Here is a 17240-nt window from a genome sequence, read left to right as displayed (position 1 = left end):
TTTGCATTTAAGTTTCTATTCACCATCAGAGGGAGATAAAACCGAATAAAAGTTCAAGTTTTAGAATTATTAAGCGACAACTGATTTGAAGTTACTTCAAAAGCAATAAATCTTATATACCGGTAGATTTTGCGAGTAATTAGTGATAATTTAATTACAATAGTTTAAACATTAGGAATATTATTTTACAATATTACAAATATGTTGATCAAAGTGAAGGTAAGAACATAATATATTGACAGAATTTATAAAATTATTGTTAACCTATCAATTTATTATCTGAATTTTTATTTTTCAGACTCTCACAGGAAAAGAGGCAAGTATTTTAAAATCAATGTGACTATTAAAATATTCAATGGTATTATATCTGTATTTTTGAATAAAATAGTACCATAATACATTACTATGTTTATTGAGTTGGAAAGAATTAGACACTTTGTAAAGAATTTTGTAAATTAAAAGTTATTTATTCTATTAAAATGTATTTTATATATGATTGATTTTATGTACATTAGCAGTGGATAATCTTTATCAATTCTATAGATTGAAATAGACATAGAACCTACTGATAAAGTAGAAAGAATCAAAGAAAGAGTGGAAGAAAAAGAGGGAATACCGCCACAACAGCAGCGGTTAATATTTTCTGGCAAACAGATGTACGTATATTTATTAAATTATGTTTTTTTAAAGAAACTATGAAGTATAAAAATCGATTTAATACTCAAGATTTGAACAATTTTAATGATATTTATTATTAAACATTAATGTAGCATATACTTATACTTTAATGATATAATTATTATATTATAATGAAGATAGTAGTAATACTGTTTATAAGAAAATCTCAAATTTTTAGAATCTACATAATTCATATCTTTTAAGAATGCATCAGTTTAAATCAATATATACATATATGATTTCAGGAACGACGAAAAAACAGCACAGGATTATAAAGTACAAGGTGGATCAGTGCTGCATTTGGTACTTGCATTAAGGGGGGGTTTATAATTACTATACTTTGTTTTTCATATGACTTTGTGATTAATTAAAAAGCAAATGCACGAGGCTACTTGTAAGGAAAACAATACATCAACCTATTAAAAGTTGCACTTACTCTAATTAAAAAGTTCTTCGAGTAGAGCCTGCAACTTAAAAGTTATTCAAAGATTACATTCACAATATATGAATATTTAACAATATATCTTAGCTATAAATGATGAGTTTGTAATGTGACCATTAAAAATATTTCTTAGCTTCTAAATATACTGGGTTTTACTTAATTCAATGCAGTAACTGTTTAAATCTATGACACATAGTGAAAAAACGACAGTGAATAAATGACCGCAGACTTATAATATTTAATTTTCAATGATTTCATTTTCTTTCTCTATATTTTTTTTTTTTTTTCTAAAATAGCTAGATTAAAAACTTTATTATAAGACATAACATAAAATGTATTAACTAGTTTTAATAATTTCTAATACTGATAGCACAAAGTTTGCTTAAGAAAAAGTATGAAATATACATAGATTTAAATTCTAATTTTTATGTTCAATGTTCTTATAGCATAAAATTAGAAATAAAATGAACACTGTTGCTGTTCGTTAATATGTTATAAAATAAAATAAATCTGCTTCTTAATTTCTATGATATCTACTATTGTGAGTTGCTCGGCTCCATTTAGTTTTGAAGAAACGATGACAGATCCCACAATATGCTGCAACGTTCGATGAATTTTCATGTTTGGATGTGATATGTCGTAGAAGTGCGTGTTGCGTTGTACAAGTAACACCACATTTCTTGCATTGTAGAAGCCGAGATACAGAAGAAGTTTGTATATTTCGTGCTGGTTTCCTTGTTCCCGAAGATTCTATAAATTTATACTTAAATTTACCTTCCAAAATTATTATTAATTGAAAGTCCTTTTTAAATCCCCCATTTTGTTTGATTACATGTAATATTAAATATTAATATGGTACTCCGAGAATAGATTACAATATAAACAAAAAGTTCTATAAAAACATAACACTAACAAATGTTACATCATTTTATTCAAATGTTATCAAAACGTTAGTAATTTTTAGTTATATTTCATATATAATTGTGATGCAGATTATAAATTCTTCAGGTTGTACTCTGAGATAATTAAAAGCGCGGGAAACCGATTGCGAATTAAACTGCAAACCGATCGTAAAATATATAATTCATTGAAAGAATGAAAAATTGGACAGGAAAGGTACATCACAAATCATTTTATTTACATTACAGCGATAACATCTTTAAGCATAGTCTTACATTGCCTTTGATTACGTTACAAACTCGCAGATATAAGATCTATAATAAAATACATACGTATTTAACGAGAACGAAAAATATTCGTTCTTTATAACGCGAACGTTCAACGTCATTGTATCTACAGAATAGCTCCGTCTATGATCATTGTGAATCTATGCACGTTTAATCGGTGCTTTTTCATTTTTTTTTGTTTTTGTTTTTCGTTTCTTTTTTTCTCGTTTACATCATTATTAAACTTAGAAATAAATAAATACGCATTAGTTTTTCGCATTGCGATTGTTTATTTATATATGTTACTACGTACTTCTTGTGCAAATCAGTTTTAAGCCGAACGTACTTATTACGATGGATGCTCCTTAGCCGGTTTAAAATCTAAATCGTATTTTAAAAATTTTGAAAATTTCTTCTTTACCGACCATGCAGTGTCTTTCATGTTTTGTTTTTCTGAACAAATTCTTAGGAAATAAAAACGATTTACGTGTTATTTTGAAGAATCTCGTTATCACGTATACACTCATTTACGTCTATGTTATACGATTTTTTCTTACAATTAAATCTGTTTTTAAATGTTTTCTTTTTCGTCATGTTATTACGATCAAACATGTTCCCTTGTTATATTATGTACTTTTATCGAATAAAAATCATGTCAATTATCTTCAATGATTAATTCACAAAATTTTTGTATTTCAATATTTTAGTTTTTCATCTAACGAATTACCGACCGAGTAAATCATTAATTTTTTTTTAGATCGATAAATTAAATTAACGACTTAAGAGCAAACATTACATTTTCTCGCCATTGCATTTTTATCTTTTTTTTTCTTTTTTTCTTTTTTTACGTGCACACGAGTACGTTACTTAAGAATTTTTTCTGAATGATCACTTATATAATAATAAATACGAATATTCAATGTATAAGCAACACTTACTATGCAAATTTGCATAGGTGCGTACGCAGCGTTTATAGTAATTATCATAATCATTCTAAATACCGTTACGATCAAAATCGACGGAATAATCAATAAATGTTATTTTAATAAAAATATTATTCATAAAAATTATAATAAAAAACAAACAAAACAAAAATGAAAAAATCCGTGATCAAAATTTGAATCAAATTAATTTTAGATTTGATTAGCGTTGTATTTTATCAAAGTGAGGGAGGTCTCATTTTTACTATACCATAACGTAACGTTCTTAAGAAAAAGAAAAAAAAAAGAAAAAAAAAATAATAATAATACTGTTATAAATAAATTTACAAAAAATCGGATAAACTTACGCCAATCATAAATTTCTCGTCCCATATTTGATTGGTTACAACGAGTTACGATAGTTTTCTTTTAACGTTACTCAAGCTACTTATAATTGAATACAATCACTTATATTGTGTGGGTATATATATATATATATATATATATATATATACACACGCAAACACATATATATCATATATTATTAACGACTTATACGTATGCACAACGTTACGATCAAGCATGTGTCTCCATAAATGGAACGATATTTTTACATTTATTATTATAAATGGCTAATTTTGTGTAAATATTTTACAAGACCTTTGTCTCAGTTAGCGTTCTTCAACGTTCGCGTTTCTTTTTTCTTTGTCGGTAAATAATTTTCTTCGAACATATGTAACATCGCGTAATCCATACACATATCTTTCTCGATTTCGATCGAATTTATGAAATTATTGAAATTTTCATTATTTCTTTCTTAGCGTCGAACTCGTCGAAGGTGAGAGAAATACTATAGCTCTCTGTGTCACTTAATATTTGTTTTGGTTTTTCTCTTCTTCTTTTTTTCTTTTTTTTCTGCAAGGGGGTTAATCATCATGGCAAGCCGGTAACAAAATCAACAGGTCATTACTATAGATAATTTATAATCTTTACATTGTGTCGTTCAACTATGGTAAATATCTGAAAAGATAATGCATTAAACATGGAAACTAGATAGCCGCGTGTAAGGCACTGTCTATACGGTGATTTCGAAGCAGCTAAAACCATCGTCGATCACAAAGAAAACCTTTTTATATCCATTTTTCTTTTTTTTTGTTGGTTTTTGGTTTTTTTGTTGGTTATTTATTTTTAACTTCTTTCTTCATTTCTTTCGAGTTTCTTGATATCTATGTATAATGTGTTCGTATGTGTACGTACGTAAAAAAACTTGAACATAATTCTTACGAAAAGGTACGAAGTTGATCTTTTTTTCAATTTTTGTTCGTTCGACTTTTTCAATGAAGATCCGATCGATTTTTTTTCTTTTATTCTTCGTTCTTTTTTTTTTTCTTTCTTTCTTTCTTTTTTATTACGGGATGTCAACTTAAGATTTCCGATTTAAAAGAGATGATGTTTTATGAGGGATGATACAAAATCGATTTATGATTGCAAGTAATCGCTGGAAAGAGATATGGCTGATTATAAGAGCAAAGTTTTGTCTTTTTTGCACATTTTTTCTTTTTCTTTCAGTTTTATAAACTTTTTTTTCAAGTTTGTATCTCAGAATAGTAATACAAAATCGAAATAAAAATTTGCATATGATTTGTTATACAGAGAGAAAGAGAAAGAGAAAGAGAAAGAGAAAGAGAAAGAGAAAGAGAAAGAGAAAGAGAAAGAGAAAGAGAGAAAGAGAGAAAGAGAGAAAAAGAGAGAGAGAGAGAGAGAGTATGAGGCTGATGACATGAAAAGGAACTCTAAAAAATATTTATATTAATATATAAATAAATAAACTAACGCAAAATCTAAACGGAGAGATCACAAATATTAATTAGAATTATTCTCTAAACTCAGTCATCGGCGACTAGAAAATGAAAACGAGCATGTTGCGCATTTGCATAATTATTATTATTATTATCATCTTTTTTTTCCTTTTTTCAATAGATATTAGCTTTCACGATTAAGATAAAGGACAACTTGTAAATGATCATCAATTATCCTTAATATATTATGTCTACTCATTTTCGATATTCAAATGTAACCATCCTTTCGTATATCTTATCTCCACTTTAGAACGTGTATTCAAACGGATGTTTCAAAATCATCCTTTTCATCAATTTCAATAGAATACAATGAAAAGAAAAGAAGAAAAAAAAATAAATAAATAAAAGAAAGAGAAAAATAAATAAGCAAAAGAATTATTACACATTATTATTCGTTATAATTTTGAATTTCGCTCCCTCGAAGTCGAATTTTCTTACTGATCGATCAATAAATATTAAAAAAAAATTATCGAGAGATATTACGAGAATGATGGATGGTGAGAGGGAAGTAAATATACATAAAATATAAAGAAAAGAAACAATATTGCAGGACAAGGAAAAAAATTCCTTTTTCGACGCGTCGAGAAATGAATCAAATGTTGACTCGATTGTTTTATTGTGTTATAGATAGAGAAAAAGAGAAAAAGAAAGAGAAAGAGAGAGAGAGAGAGAGAGAGAGAGAGAGAGAGAGAGAAAGAAAGAAGGGGAGAGAGAGAAAGGGAGAGATAGAAGGGGAGAGGAGAGAGAGAGAAGAGAGGAGAGAGAAAAATAGTTGTCGCGCCGATAAAAAAAACCAATAGACGATCGTTTAAATTACGAGTCCAATTTTTTTCTCGGATTGCGTTGCCTCTGCATCGTTTTTTGCCATTGCATGTTATGTTTCAGACGCATATGACGTCGCAGGTCGGTTCTACGACTGAGAGTGGTGTGACATAGGATGCAGGTCGTCTGGTTGCGATGCACTTCAAGGTGCTGGGTCAGCGAAGCAAGGTGCTTGTAAACGCTTCCGCAGAGTCTGCAGGAAAAACGTCCTGGACCCTGCACTACCACTTGACCAGTTGTATCGCCAACATGCTTCCAATTGCGTCCCACCCCCCCTGCAACACATTAATAGCCACGTGACCCGCGTGATTCCTCATAATAAAAAGCCTTTGCAATTACAATGCATGGTATGTCTTTATGTATATGTATACGTGTCTATCTTTAGTAAGTGTCGTGTATGTAAAAAAGGATACATGAGAATAAAGGAATTGGTAAGACAATGAAAAATAGAGAGAGAGAAAGAGGAAGAGAGAGAGAAAGAAAAAGAGAAAGAGAGAGAGAGAGAGAGAAAAAGAGAGAGAGGGAGAGAGAGAGATAAGAACATGTAACATAAATTTATCATTATTTATTTTCTACGTGTACGATTGTTATGTTCGTGATTTATGCCTTCGTGACTTTTTAAACTATTTATCCTTATCAACGTTATCTCTTTATCTTTCTATTTGTTTCTTTCTTTTATTTTCCACTTCTTTCTGTTAATTTTCTTTATTGAATTTTATTTTTATTTATTAATATAAAAGTTTGGAAAAATATACGTAAGTCACGATCGCATGTTCGAATTACGTGCATTCGTGTTGTCGTTAAAAATGATCGTTTTTATCAATAAGAGAGATCGTTTTTACACTTCAAATTCAGTCTTGATTATTTCTTTTTTGGAATTTTACGAAGTAGCGTTTTAAATTTCGCGCATTGAAAATTATGTTAAATTAAAAAGTTATTTGAATATTCCTGTAATTTGAATATCCCTGTGTAGATATAACTAAGGGAAGCTTTCATTTATATAATATGATAATGCTGAACACAAACCATTGAAAGCGAAAAGGCGGTTTTGGTGATTAGTGTGTATGATATCTATGTGTGTATGTGTGCATGTATATATGTATGTATATATGTATGTATATATGTATGTATGTATGTATGTATGAATGTATGTATGTATGTATGTATGTATGTATGTATGTGTGTATGTATGTATGTAAACATGTATGTATGTATGTATGTATGAATGTATGTATGTATGTATGTATGTATGTATGTATGTATGTATGTATGTATGTATGTATGTATGTATGTATGTATGTATGTATGTATGTATGTATGTATGTATGTATGTATGTATGTATGTATGTATGTATGTATGTATGTATGTATGTATGTATGTATGTATGTGTACTTCCAGTTTGCAAATTTTTTTTTCATGAGCACACGACTAAAAACGTAACAAGCTTGCTACTTTCACGTTATTCATAGAGCCTTCTAAATCCATGTAATCGTCCTTTTGTGCGAATTTCGAGGCAATTAATAATATAAACGTTTAGAAGTATGCTAAATATATAATGACAAGTTTATTTTTTTTGTGGAAAATGCGTGTGGGTCAACGTGCACCGTATTAACAGAAGGGGGCGGGGTTGGATGAGTGTTATAAAGGGTGGACGACTCATAGGATAAATAAGTCATCGAACGAAACTTAGTTTTTGACAAAACATAAATCGTGACTCGTGACAATATTTAAATGATAAAATTAATCCGTAGTATCATTCATGTTTAATAATCGCGATTATAATTGAGATTAGAATTCGTATATATTAATTTGTTATTCTTTGTCGGTGGTGGTGATGTAAAATCATAAAAAATTATTCAATCAATGAATCAATCAATAAATAAATTAAAAACGCAATGAAACCGGAAACAAAATGGCGAATTTAATTATCATTCATTTCCATTTTTGTTTTCGAGTTAATCCACGTAACACGTTTCTAAATCCAGTTTTTTTGCTTTTCTTTTTTTTTTACCTTCGTTTCTTATCAGATTAATTATGTTAAAAGTGACCTATAACAGCCTTTAAGTTTAATATCTTGAATTAGTATTATAAATATTTTAAGTATAATGTATTATAATCTAATATATTATTATTTTTTTTTCTTTTATATATAACATGCTTTTTCGATAAACGTGTAGATAAGTAATAAATCGTATAATTTCTGTGCTTTTAAATATACATACATACGTTAGATTAAAATGACGAAGTCGCTTTGTATTATATTATTATCGAATACATCGTTTTCTCATTTGATACATTATTTAATAGATAATTTGTAGAATTTTCGTTTACATAGTAATCATTTGAACGAATTTATTAATATACTTACTTCATAAAGATAATATAGAAGCGCAGTACCGTCAAGTGCAAATTTTTGCGAGAGAACGATTCTTCGAATATATTATGTATATGTATATGTATATGTATGTATATAAATACATATATATATATACATACACACACATATACATACATACACACATATATGTGTATATATATATATTTATATATAGATTATATAATTGTACAATTATTTCAATTATACAATAAAAATTAATATCGCAAATGAAACTACACTCGGATATTTGATATCAAAAAAAGGACTCACGTTAATGAATTCGTATTTTTTGACATTTTATTCACACATATTTTTGTTCACTTACAATTATTACCTTGGTTAAGCAAAACGTAGGATTACGTAATGATGTATTATAATATTTTATATATATATTATATATATATATATGTATGTATATATATAATATGCTTCTTTTTCTGTTTATAAATAATCAACTAAAGAAATATCAATCATCTAAATTAATAACTGGCAAATCTTGTACTTATTTTGTATTGTGGCTTTCGAGGAATGTGCACAACTTTTTTCTTTTTCTTTTTATTTTTTCTTTCAATCATTTATTTATTTCCTTCGTAATAAAATAAAACTTTATTTCGGACAAACGCTTTTTTTAATTAAATATGTTGAATTGTATACACATATATCTAAGATTTACGTAAAAATAAAGATACATAATGAATCTGTCTGTATGTGTATATATATATAAGTATACAATCGTAAAGTATAGAATCAATGAAACTTAAGTTTAAGATTTGAAGAAAACTTCACGTATGACTTATTCGTAAAATAATTAAAATCTAATTAGTATAATTGCAATACGCTTTTTTTATGGCAACTTGTAACTAGCTTTGATTTATAAATCGTTATTAAGAATGATTTTATATACACCGAATCATTTTCACGATTATTTTTTTATAAGGTTATCAATATATATATGCATATATATATATATATATATATATATATATATATATATATATTATACCACGAATTTTTTTTATGCATTTCACATCGACGATAATGTTAACATCAGTTAACCATAATGAGAGAGACAAAGAAAGAGAGAGAGAAAAAAATGGAAAAAGATGGGGGAAGGAGAGAGAGAGAGAGAGAGAGAGAGAGAGAGAGAGAGAGAGAGAAAGAGAGACAGAGATCATAACGAATTATAATTGTCTCTTTTTAGCGTCTTATTTAGCCTCTTTTGTTTATTGCACGAAACGGAAACTTTAAAGTTTCACGTTAATAAATTAATTTCGTGCATACTTGTAGAGAGGTAAAATTTAAATTAAATTAAACACTGCAAAAAAATTAATAATAATAATAATAATAATAATAATAATAATAATAATAATAATAATAATGAGAGAACAAACGATAACAGCAACAAAATGAAAAAACAAAAAGTAATATACTAAATGAGAAACGATACAATGATATCCATTTTTCTTTCTTTTTTCTTTTAAACCCTTCGCTGGATAATAATATACGAACGAAAAAAAAAAATAATAGAAATAAAACAGAAAATGAATCTAACCGATGATATTACACATGCCAACATGCGTATATTTGGCAAGTCTCCGAGCTTAAAATTAGGATACATGAGTATATTTAATATCATAAATGTAGATCGCATGAACGAGTTTTTGTCTGGAACAAAATCTAACTATAAACATTCCTAAATATATATCCTAAATGTTTTGTTAAAAAAAGAAAAGAAAAAAAGAAAGATAAAAAAAGAAGTGATGTACAATCGGATAACGGGACTAAGCACAAAGATATCGTAGCAAATATTAGATTAGAAGAAGACATCTATATAGAGATAATCGTTGAAATTACAATTATAATGTTTAAATAATTATCTAGTAATAGAATCCTTGCTGATCATTCGCAATTGACTAGATTTTTCTTTTTTAACGAATTCACTTTTAACTCTTTGAATCTTGTTATTAATTTATAATTTAAAAAGAAATAAAACAATAAAATTTTTAAGTAATTATATTACTTATGAAGCAAGGTTCATAATAAAATAATTAATATCAGTAAAAATCTTTGTTAATAAAAACAAATAAAATATCGAGATGGTGTCAACAACAAAGGAAAAACAAAAAAGAAGAAAAAAGAAACGTAAATAAACAATAAGTTAAAGTAAAAAATTAATTATGCATGAGATATGAGAATCCAAGCACATTTTTTACATTATGCATAGGATCATCAACTCTTTTTTTCTTTTTTTCTCTTCTTTTTATTATCATCATCATCATCGCTTTACACTTATTAATGAATTTTTCAATCGTCCCAATTATTATAACCCGACGATCCACAGTGCACAGTATTGCAATCATCCATTAATATTATTAACTATTATTTCGCATACAACAAGAAAATGCACATTCCTCCTTATTTGCTATTAAGTACCGAACTCATTTGACTAGATAAAATAATTTGTTTGTTTTATTATATTTTATTTTTTTATTCCCCTTCTTCTTCTTCTTTTTCTTCTTTTTCTTCTTCTTCTTCTTCTATTTCTTTTCGTTTTGTATATCTTTGGTTACAAAACTTATACCCGCGCATGTATGCTGTACATGTCTAGATTTCTTTCTTTTCATTTTTTTTTATTTCCCCCGTTTCATCTCTCATTTACGTGCATATACACACATATTACAAACATATACATACATACATACATACATACATACATACATACATACATACATACATACATACATACATACATACATACACCCACACACACACACATACATATACACACACATATACATACACACACACATATATATATATATGTGTATGTGTGTATACAAATGACTAGGGTGTGAAGTTTAAGATAGGCATCGATAATAATTAGATACTCCGGCGAACGTAAGAGTGTGTCATTAAAAACTATAAATAAGAGATTTGAAAAATTTTGCTATTATTGTTTCTTTTTCGTTATATTTATTTTTATATAAAATTATACGAGTGAAACGTGTAAACAATTTCGAGGGCTCTAAAATCTTGATAAAAAATATAAAATAAAATAAAAAGAAATATCTATGTTAAATACACTTTTATTTTTAAAAGAAAATTATATTTTCTATAGTTATAGTTATATCTATATCTACTATATGTGTATACATATTTATTTTATATATATATATATATATATATATATATATATATATATATAATATTCTCTTTGCATATATATAATCGCAATTATTAAAGTTACAATCTTATAATAATTACTAGAAAATCTTTGGAAAAAGCAATTAAATTTGGTTAAAGTTAAGAAACTTTCTTTGGTAAACGAAAAATAACTTCGATGGCACGAAAATTGACTAACGAGAACGTTCATTGTGATCTCGAGATTGCACGTTAAAGACCTTTCAGCTTATGGGAGGACCGAAAGATAAATTATTTAAACATTAACAGTAATGTTGAATTAGAGCCCTCTAAAATGTTAAAATTAAGAAATATAACCCTCTATAACATAATGTAATTCATTCCATCGAAAATAAATTGTTATTTAGCACATTGAATGCGTTTTGCAGACTTGATTTAAAACATTTAAAAAATTTTTTTTTATGACATTTAGATGCAGAAAAAGGATTATTTCTTAAAATAGTAAAGTTTCATATTAATAATATATCAAAATGAATTTGTATATATTATTTAGAAAAATTAAGAGAAATTAGTTAAATAAATCGATTTGTTAATTTTAAAATAAAATTTTAAATTAAATCAATTTGGCACTCAACGTAATGTTAACTAAACATATAGATATATTGCCTAGTAGTTACATTACTATAAGTCATTTAGTGTAAGTTAATATATAACTTTTTGTTTAGAGTTATAGAGGATTACCAATAGTTATATCGTAAAAACAAAAATAAAAAAAAAAAAATCATTAAGAAAAAGAAAAAAAGGAAGAAAAAAACGGTAAGAAGAGAAGGTACTAAAAAAAAAAAAAAAAAAAGATATTTTCAATAATTGGTAAAACCTTTCTTACGTCGACGGAGTTGTTTGCTTTTCCCATGATAGGTAAGTGTACTCGCGCACTAAGGAATAGGACTAGAGGTGATTCTTTCAACGCTGCTTTCTCTAATCCGTATAGTTGTATAAGTCCCAGTGGACTCAATAGTAGGACTCCCAGTAGTTCCTGAGACTCTTTGTTGTTGCTGTGTTATAGCAGCTGCTGCCGCAACCGAAGAAACAGTAATGGGGGTGGTATTTCTAATATTACCACCTCCACCACCTCCTCCTCCACCACCGCCACTACCACCACCGCCTGAATTTCCACCAACAATACCACCACCAATACCACCAACACCACCACCACCAGAAATACCAGCACCAGAAGCAGCATTCCCTGATACTGTCGTCGTCGTCTCAACGGCGACGGCAGCGGCAGTGGTGCCAACACCGAGCCAGCCATGGCGGTTTCTCAAGTGTCGCTTCATGTGTGTCGTACGGCTGAGAACTTTGTGACATACCGGACATTGGGTCGTCCCCTTGTGCATATTCATGTGCTTATACATCGAGTCCCGATTCCAAAAAGATTTACCGCAGAGTTTGCACGAGTGCGATGGCTGTTCGATGACCACCGTGCGTGAATCTAAATCAGATACAAAAGAAATCGTTTCATCGTCCTTCATCCGCCGCGAAACTTTTTTTATTTTAATTTTTTTTATTTTTATAATATTTTTTTTTGACGACATGTAAAGTTGTGGTTTGAATTTTTCTTTTCTCTCTTTTTTTTTCCCCACGAGATTTTTCTCCCGTAATCTGCACTATTTTTCTCTTTCCCATGCATAATTATTTATTTATTTATTTATTTATTTATTTATTTATTTTATTATTCAGGTTTGTTTGGACCGAGAAGACCATTGTCACCTAAAAGTCGCGGTGTTACGTGGAAGATTAACTTTCTTTTTCTTTTTTTTTATTGGTTTTTTTTTATTAAAATCTTCGAAGAACGATCGAGGTCTTCCTCTTATTTTAACCGCAATTAAAAGATTGATAACTTTCGAAAACGTACAATAATTGCGAAATTAAATAGAAAAAAAAAATTTGCGAAAAAAAAGAGAAAGAAAATTGCGACGCGAATCAATCAATCTGGGATATTTCGAATCACTGACAAAGCTGCAAGGACGTACGATGTTCAAATTTAAAAAAAAAAAATTAAAATAAAAATAATAAAAAATAAATATAAATATAATATATGTATATATATAAATAAATAGTGATATGCGGTTACTATAGACAACTCTATGGACTAAATCGATTAGATAAATCTTGTGTTTACAAATGCAGGTGTAAGGCACACGAAAAAACGTTGCAAATGTATATACATATATATCAACAAATGGCAATCTACTGACTCGATTTCTAACGTTTTTCTCTATGGATCGTCTTTTATCATTATTTCTCGATCTTTTTTAAGAGTTTCACCTATTATTTACTTTTTTCTTTTTCAAAATAAAAAACTAATAATAAAAGGCGAGATAGAGAAAAAACGTACGAATAAAGAAGGAGGTAGTTACAGGACGGCAATATTTAATCAGTTTTTCTTTTTTTTTTTTTCTTTTTTAAACAAGCATGCTTTTCTTACAAAATGTTTATGTATATAATGGTGGAATAATAAAAATTAAAATTGAAGGGGAAAAAAAAAGATAAAAAGAAAGTATAAAGAGTATATATAATACTATATGTATAGCGTACATGCACAAAGATTATATATATAAAAAATAAAAAAAGACTAGCCTCTACTTAAAACTTATCACGATATTATTTACAAGCATCGTGTAATCGAGATAATGAAATGTACATATATATTGGTATTGTGTTAACTGCCTTTTTTGTGCAGTGAACCGACAATCGTGTATTCCTTTTGATCGTTATTAATTATATGTAGGTATTAGAAATTATGCATGAACATATTATATGTTGTGTGTCATGTTTGCATGTGTATGAATGTATATATGTATGTATGTATGTATGTATGCATTTATGTATATCGTTAAATATGTATATTGTTCGACGAAGGAATTTGATCTTATTGTAAAGCAAGCCATTAAAGCGCGAAAATATTTTATGCATTGACCGAATAGTAGAGAATGGTGGGGTGAAATGGCTTTGAAAACATGCGATATCGGTAAATTAAATTAATTTTTTCATTGATAATCAATTTATCTCTCAGAATAAAATGCTTTGTTGTTATTGTATTTTTAAATCGTTCATACGATTTTATCAACTAATTTTATATATACGTATATATACATATATATATACATATATATACATATATGTGTATATAAATGTATGTACATATATGTATATATATGTATATATATATGTATGTAAATATATATATGTCATTGTTTTATTTTACTATTTTTGGAAACAAGTCAATTTTTCTTTTTTATATATCAACCAAAAAAAATATTTTATCAACTTCACGATTACAGTTTTATTCTTAGAATTCACAAATGTACAAAAAAGAATCAGTAAACTTACTTTTTTTTTTTTATAATGAAATGTCATAATTTTTATGGATAGTATTTAATATTTAATTTTATACGCCTTGCAATATTGAGAATGTTGAAATTGTTAATTTGTGTACGTTTGTATATTGTTTAAATAATTTTATAAAACGAGAAATGAAAAAATTCGAAATACTTCGAGAAACGTAAATGGTAAGTACGCCATAGTTCAATACTGAACAATGAATTCATTATAACGTATTTTATTTTAATAACAAAAAAAATCTTTTTCCGACATTTAAATAATAATAACTTAAATATTTTGTTATTTTTTATTAGAAAAGTAATAAATGGGAAATTTTAATAGCATTTGCTTTTTGCTTTCTGTCATTCGATAAATTCGTGTTAAGTGTGTATATATATATATATATATATATATATATATATATATATACACTTAACACGAATTTATCGAATATATATATATATATATATATATATATATATATATATATATATATATACATACATACAAATAAAATGATTGTTCTTTCTTTTTTCATGGACATTATTTCATTAGCATAATTAAAAAAAAAAAAATTATTATTTTGGCGTTGTAGCTGAAATAAATCATAAGAATCGAATAAAAGTAGTAAGATAAGTATGGATTTATTGAAACGACTAAAGAAATAATATAGAAAAACATATATAAAATGATACAAATTATGGAATGACTTCGTTTACAACTAAACTCAGCAATATTAAACTTATTAGCAGTCTTTGTATATAAACCCTACATTCGAATAATGATGGTCTTAGAAATAGATAAATCGCGTTAAATTAAATCAAATTAAAATTGAGTTGTATGATTGAGTAATTCATCAAAAAATTTTGTAAATATATCGGAAAAATTACTTAACTTTGTATAAGAATATTTATAATAAAAACTTGATTTAAAAAAAATCAAAAGACAATGTGTTTGTGCTTTAAGCATAAACGGTGTTCCTTCACAATCAAGTATATACTATCAGTGTGTGCGTGTGTATATATATGGCATAGTTTTCGATCGTATAACATAGCAATAAAAGTAAATAATTAATTAATATCGGAATAAAAAAAAAAAATAAAGAAATGGCTTGCAGCCGATAGGTTATACTGCTTAAAAATCTATGAAATTACTATTAAAAATTATACATTCACAATTACATTAATAAGTAAAACATATAATAATAATAATAATAATAATAATAATAATAATAATAATAATAATAATAATAATAATAATAATAATAATAATAATAATAATAATAATAATAATAATAATAATAATGGCAATAATAATAATAATAACTACAATAATAAAATAATCACGCGAACTGTAGGAATATTTGCAGAGACTATTTCTTTTGTCCTAGGTAAATTATATATAATTTTTCTATCTTACTTAATTACAATAATGATAATATATAATTATTATCAAACACTTGCAAACTTCAGTTCGGTGATCGAACTTATAGTCTGATCTCGAAACGACGTACACTCCTATGGAATAATATTTAACAAAGTGCACATGCGAATCTCATGTGAAGTATTTGTTTAATATATATTATGTGACAAATTTTTAATAACAAAATCAAATGAAAAAATGGCAAGAACATCGTATTGGCAGTACGTGGAAAGAAACCTTAAACTTTCCTGTTAATAGAAAAGAAAAAAAAAGAAGAAACAAGAAAAAGAGAAAAGGAAAAGAAAACATAAACAAACAAAAATCTAATGATCTAAATTTTGATCACAAGATCATGAATCTCAAATCCTTTAGATGTTTCATATTTCTAATATAGAAACATTTTTCATTATGAAAATTGAACATATAAATTTAAAAATTCGAAGGAGTTACTGTACGACAATTTACATCAGTTTAGTATCGTTCTAAAATTATTTCTAATCATATTTGAAGAGCTATTCGATTGAATTTCTTATTATCAAGAAATATTTTCTTTTCCTATTAGAAGAATATAACACTATAATCATACCATCGAGGTCGTCGAATCGGATCACATTATACATAGATGAAGATTATACTAACTAGGCTATACACAGAAGCAACGCACGACGTATAAAGAGGAGCGATAGAATAAAAAAAGAGAAGAAAAGAATAAGAAGAAGAAGAGAAAAAAATTTCCTAATTTTCCCCTCGCTCTCCTTTCTTTTTTTTTTTCTTTTTTTTTTTTTTTTTGAATCAATAACATCTTCACACGCGGATGCTTTCGTCCCTCTTGATCTTACGCACGTAAGCTTACAGCTAGACGCACACGTATAATTAAAATATACTATGTATAATTAATGCATAGTATAGTATACATTATCAATTTTTAAGCGTACTATATAAATAACATAAAGATATGTATACAGCACAATATTGATTATTAAATATATACTATAAATATAATATAGTATATTCGTATTAATTGTATA

General features: G+C 27.0%; 2 protein-coding genes across 7 annotated transcripts in view; one reads left to right on the top strand and one right to left on the bottom strand.

Moving 5' to 3' along the window:
- The first annotated feature begins 9 nt into the window (after positions 1–9).
- LOC124428057 (NEDD8) lies at positions 10–1261 on the top strand. The gene is made up of 4 exons (XM_046971664.1): positions 10–219; positions 299–316; positions 544–656; positions 924–1261. Exons 1-4 carry the CDS (start codon positions 202–204, stop codon positions 1006–1008), a joined length of 234 nt encoding a protein of 77 aa, XP_046827620.1. The 5' UTR covers positions 10–201; the 3' UTR covers positions 1009–1261.
- Positions 1262–1474: 213 nt separating this feature from the next.
- LOC124428053 (protein bric-a-brac 2-like) overlaps positions 1475–17240 on the bottom strand; it is a 32436-nt gene continuing 16670 nt past the window's right edge. Inside the window, exons 6-7 of one of the 6 annotated variants that reach the window (XM_046971647.1) lie at positions 12777–12898; positions 1475–1870 (exon numbers count right to left, since the gene is read on the bottom strand). In XM_046971647.1, coding sequence (XP_046827603.1) covers positions 1613–1870; positions 12777–12898 — 380 coding nt within the window. In that variant the 3' untranslated portion in view covers positions 1475–1612. Of the gene's footprint in view, positions 1871–2237; positions 6163–11479; positions 12899–17240 lie in introns of those variants that run through there. The other 5 variants (XM_046971654.1, XM_046971645.1, XM_046971653.1 and 2 more) reach the window with 5 other exon arrangements.

The sequence above is a fragment of the Vespa crabro genome, chromosome 11, assembly GCF_910589235.1.
Source record: "Vespa crabro chromosome 11, iyVesCrab1.2, whole genome shotgun sequence".
Classification (NCBI taxonomy): Eukaryota; Metazoa; Arthropoda; class Insecta; order Hymenoptera; family Vespidae; genus Vespa; species Vespa crabro.
This window is presented reverse-complemented; position numbering and strand designations above follow the sequence as displayed.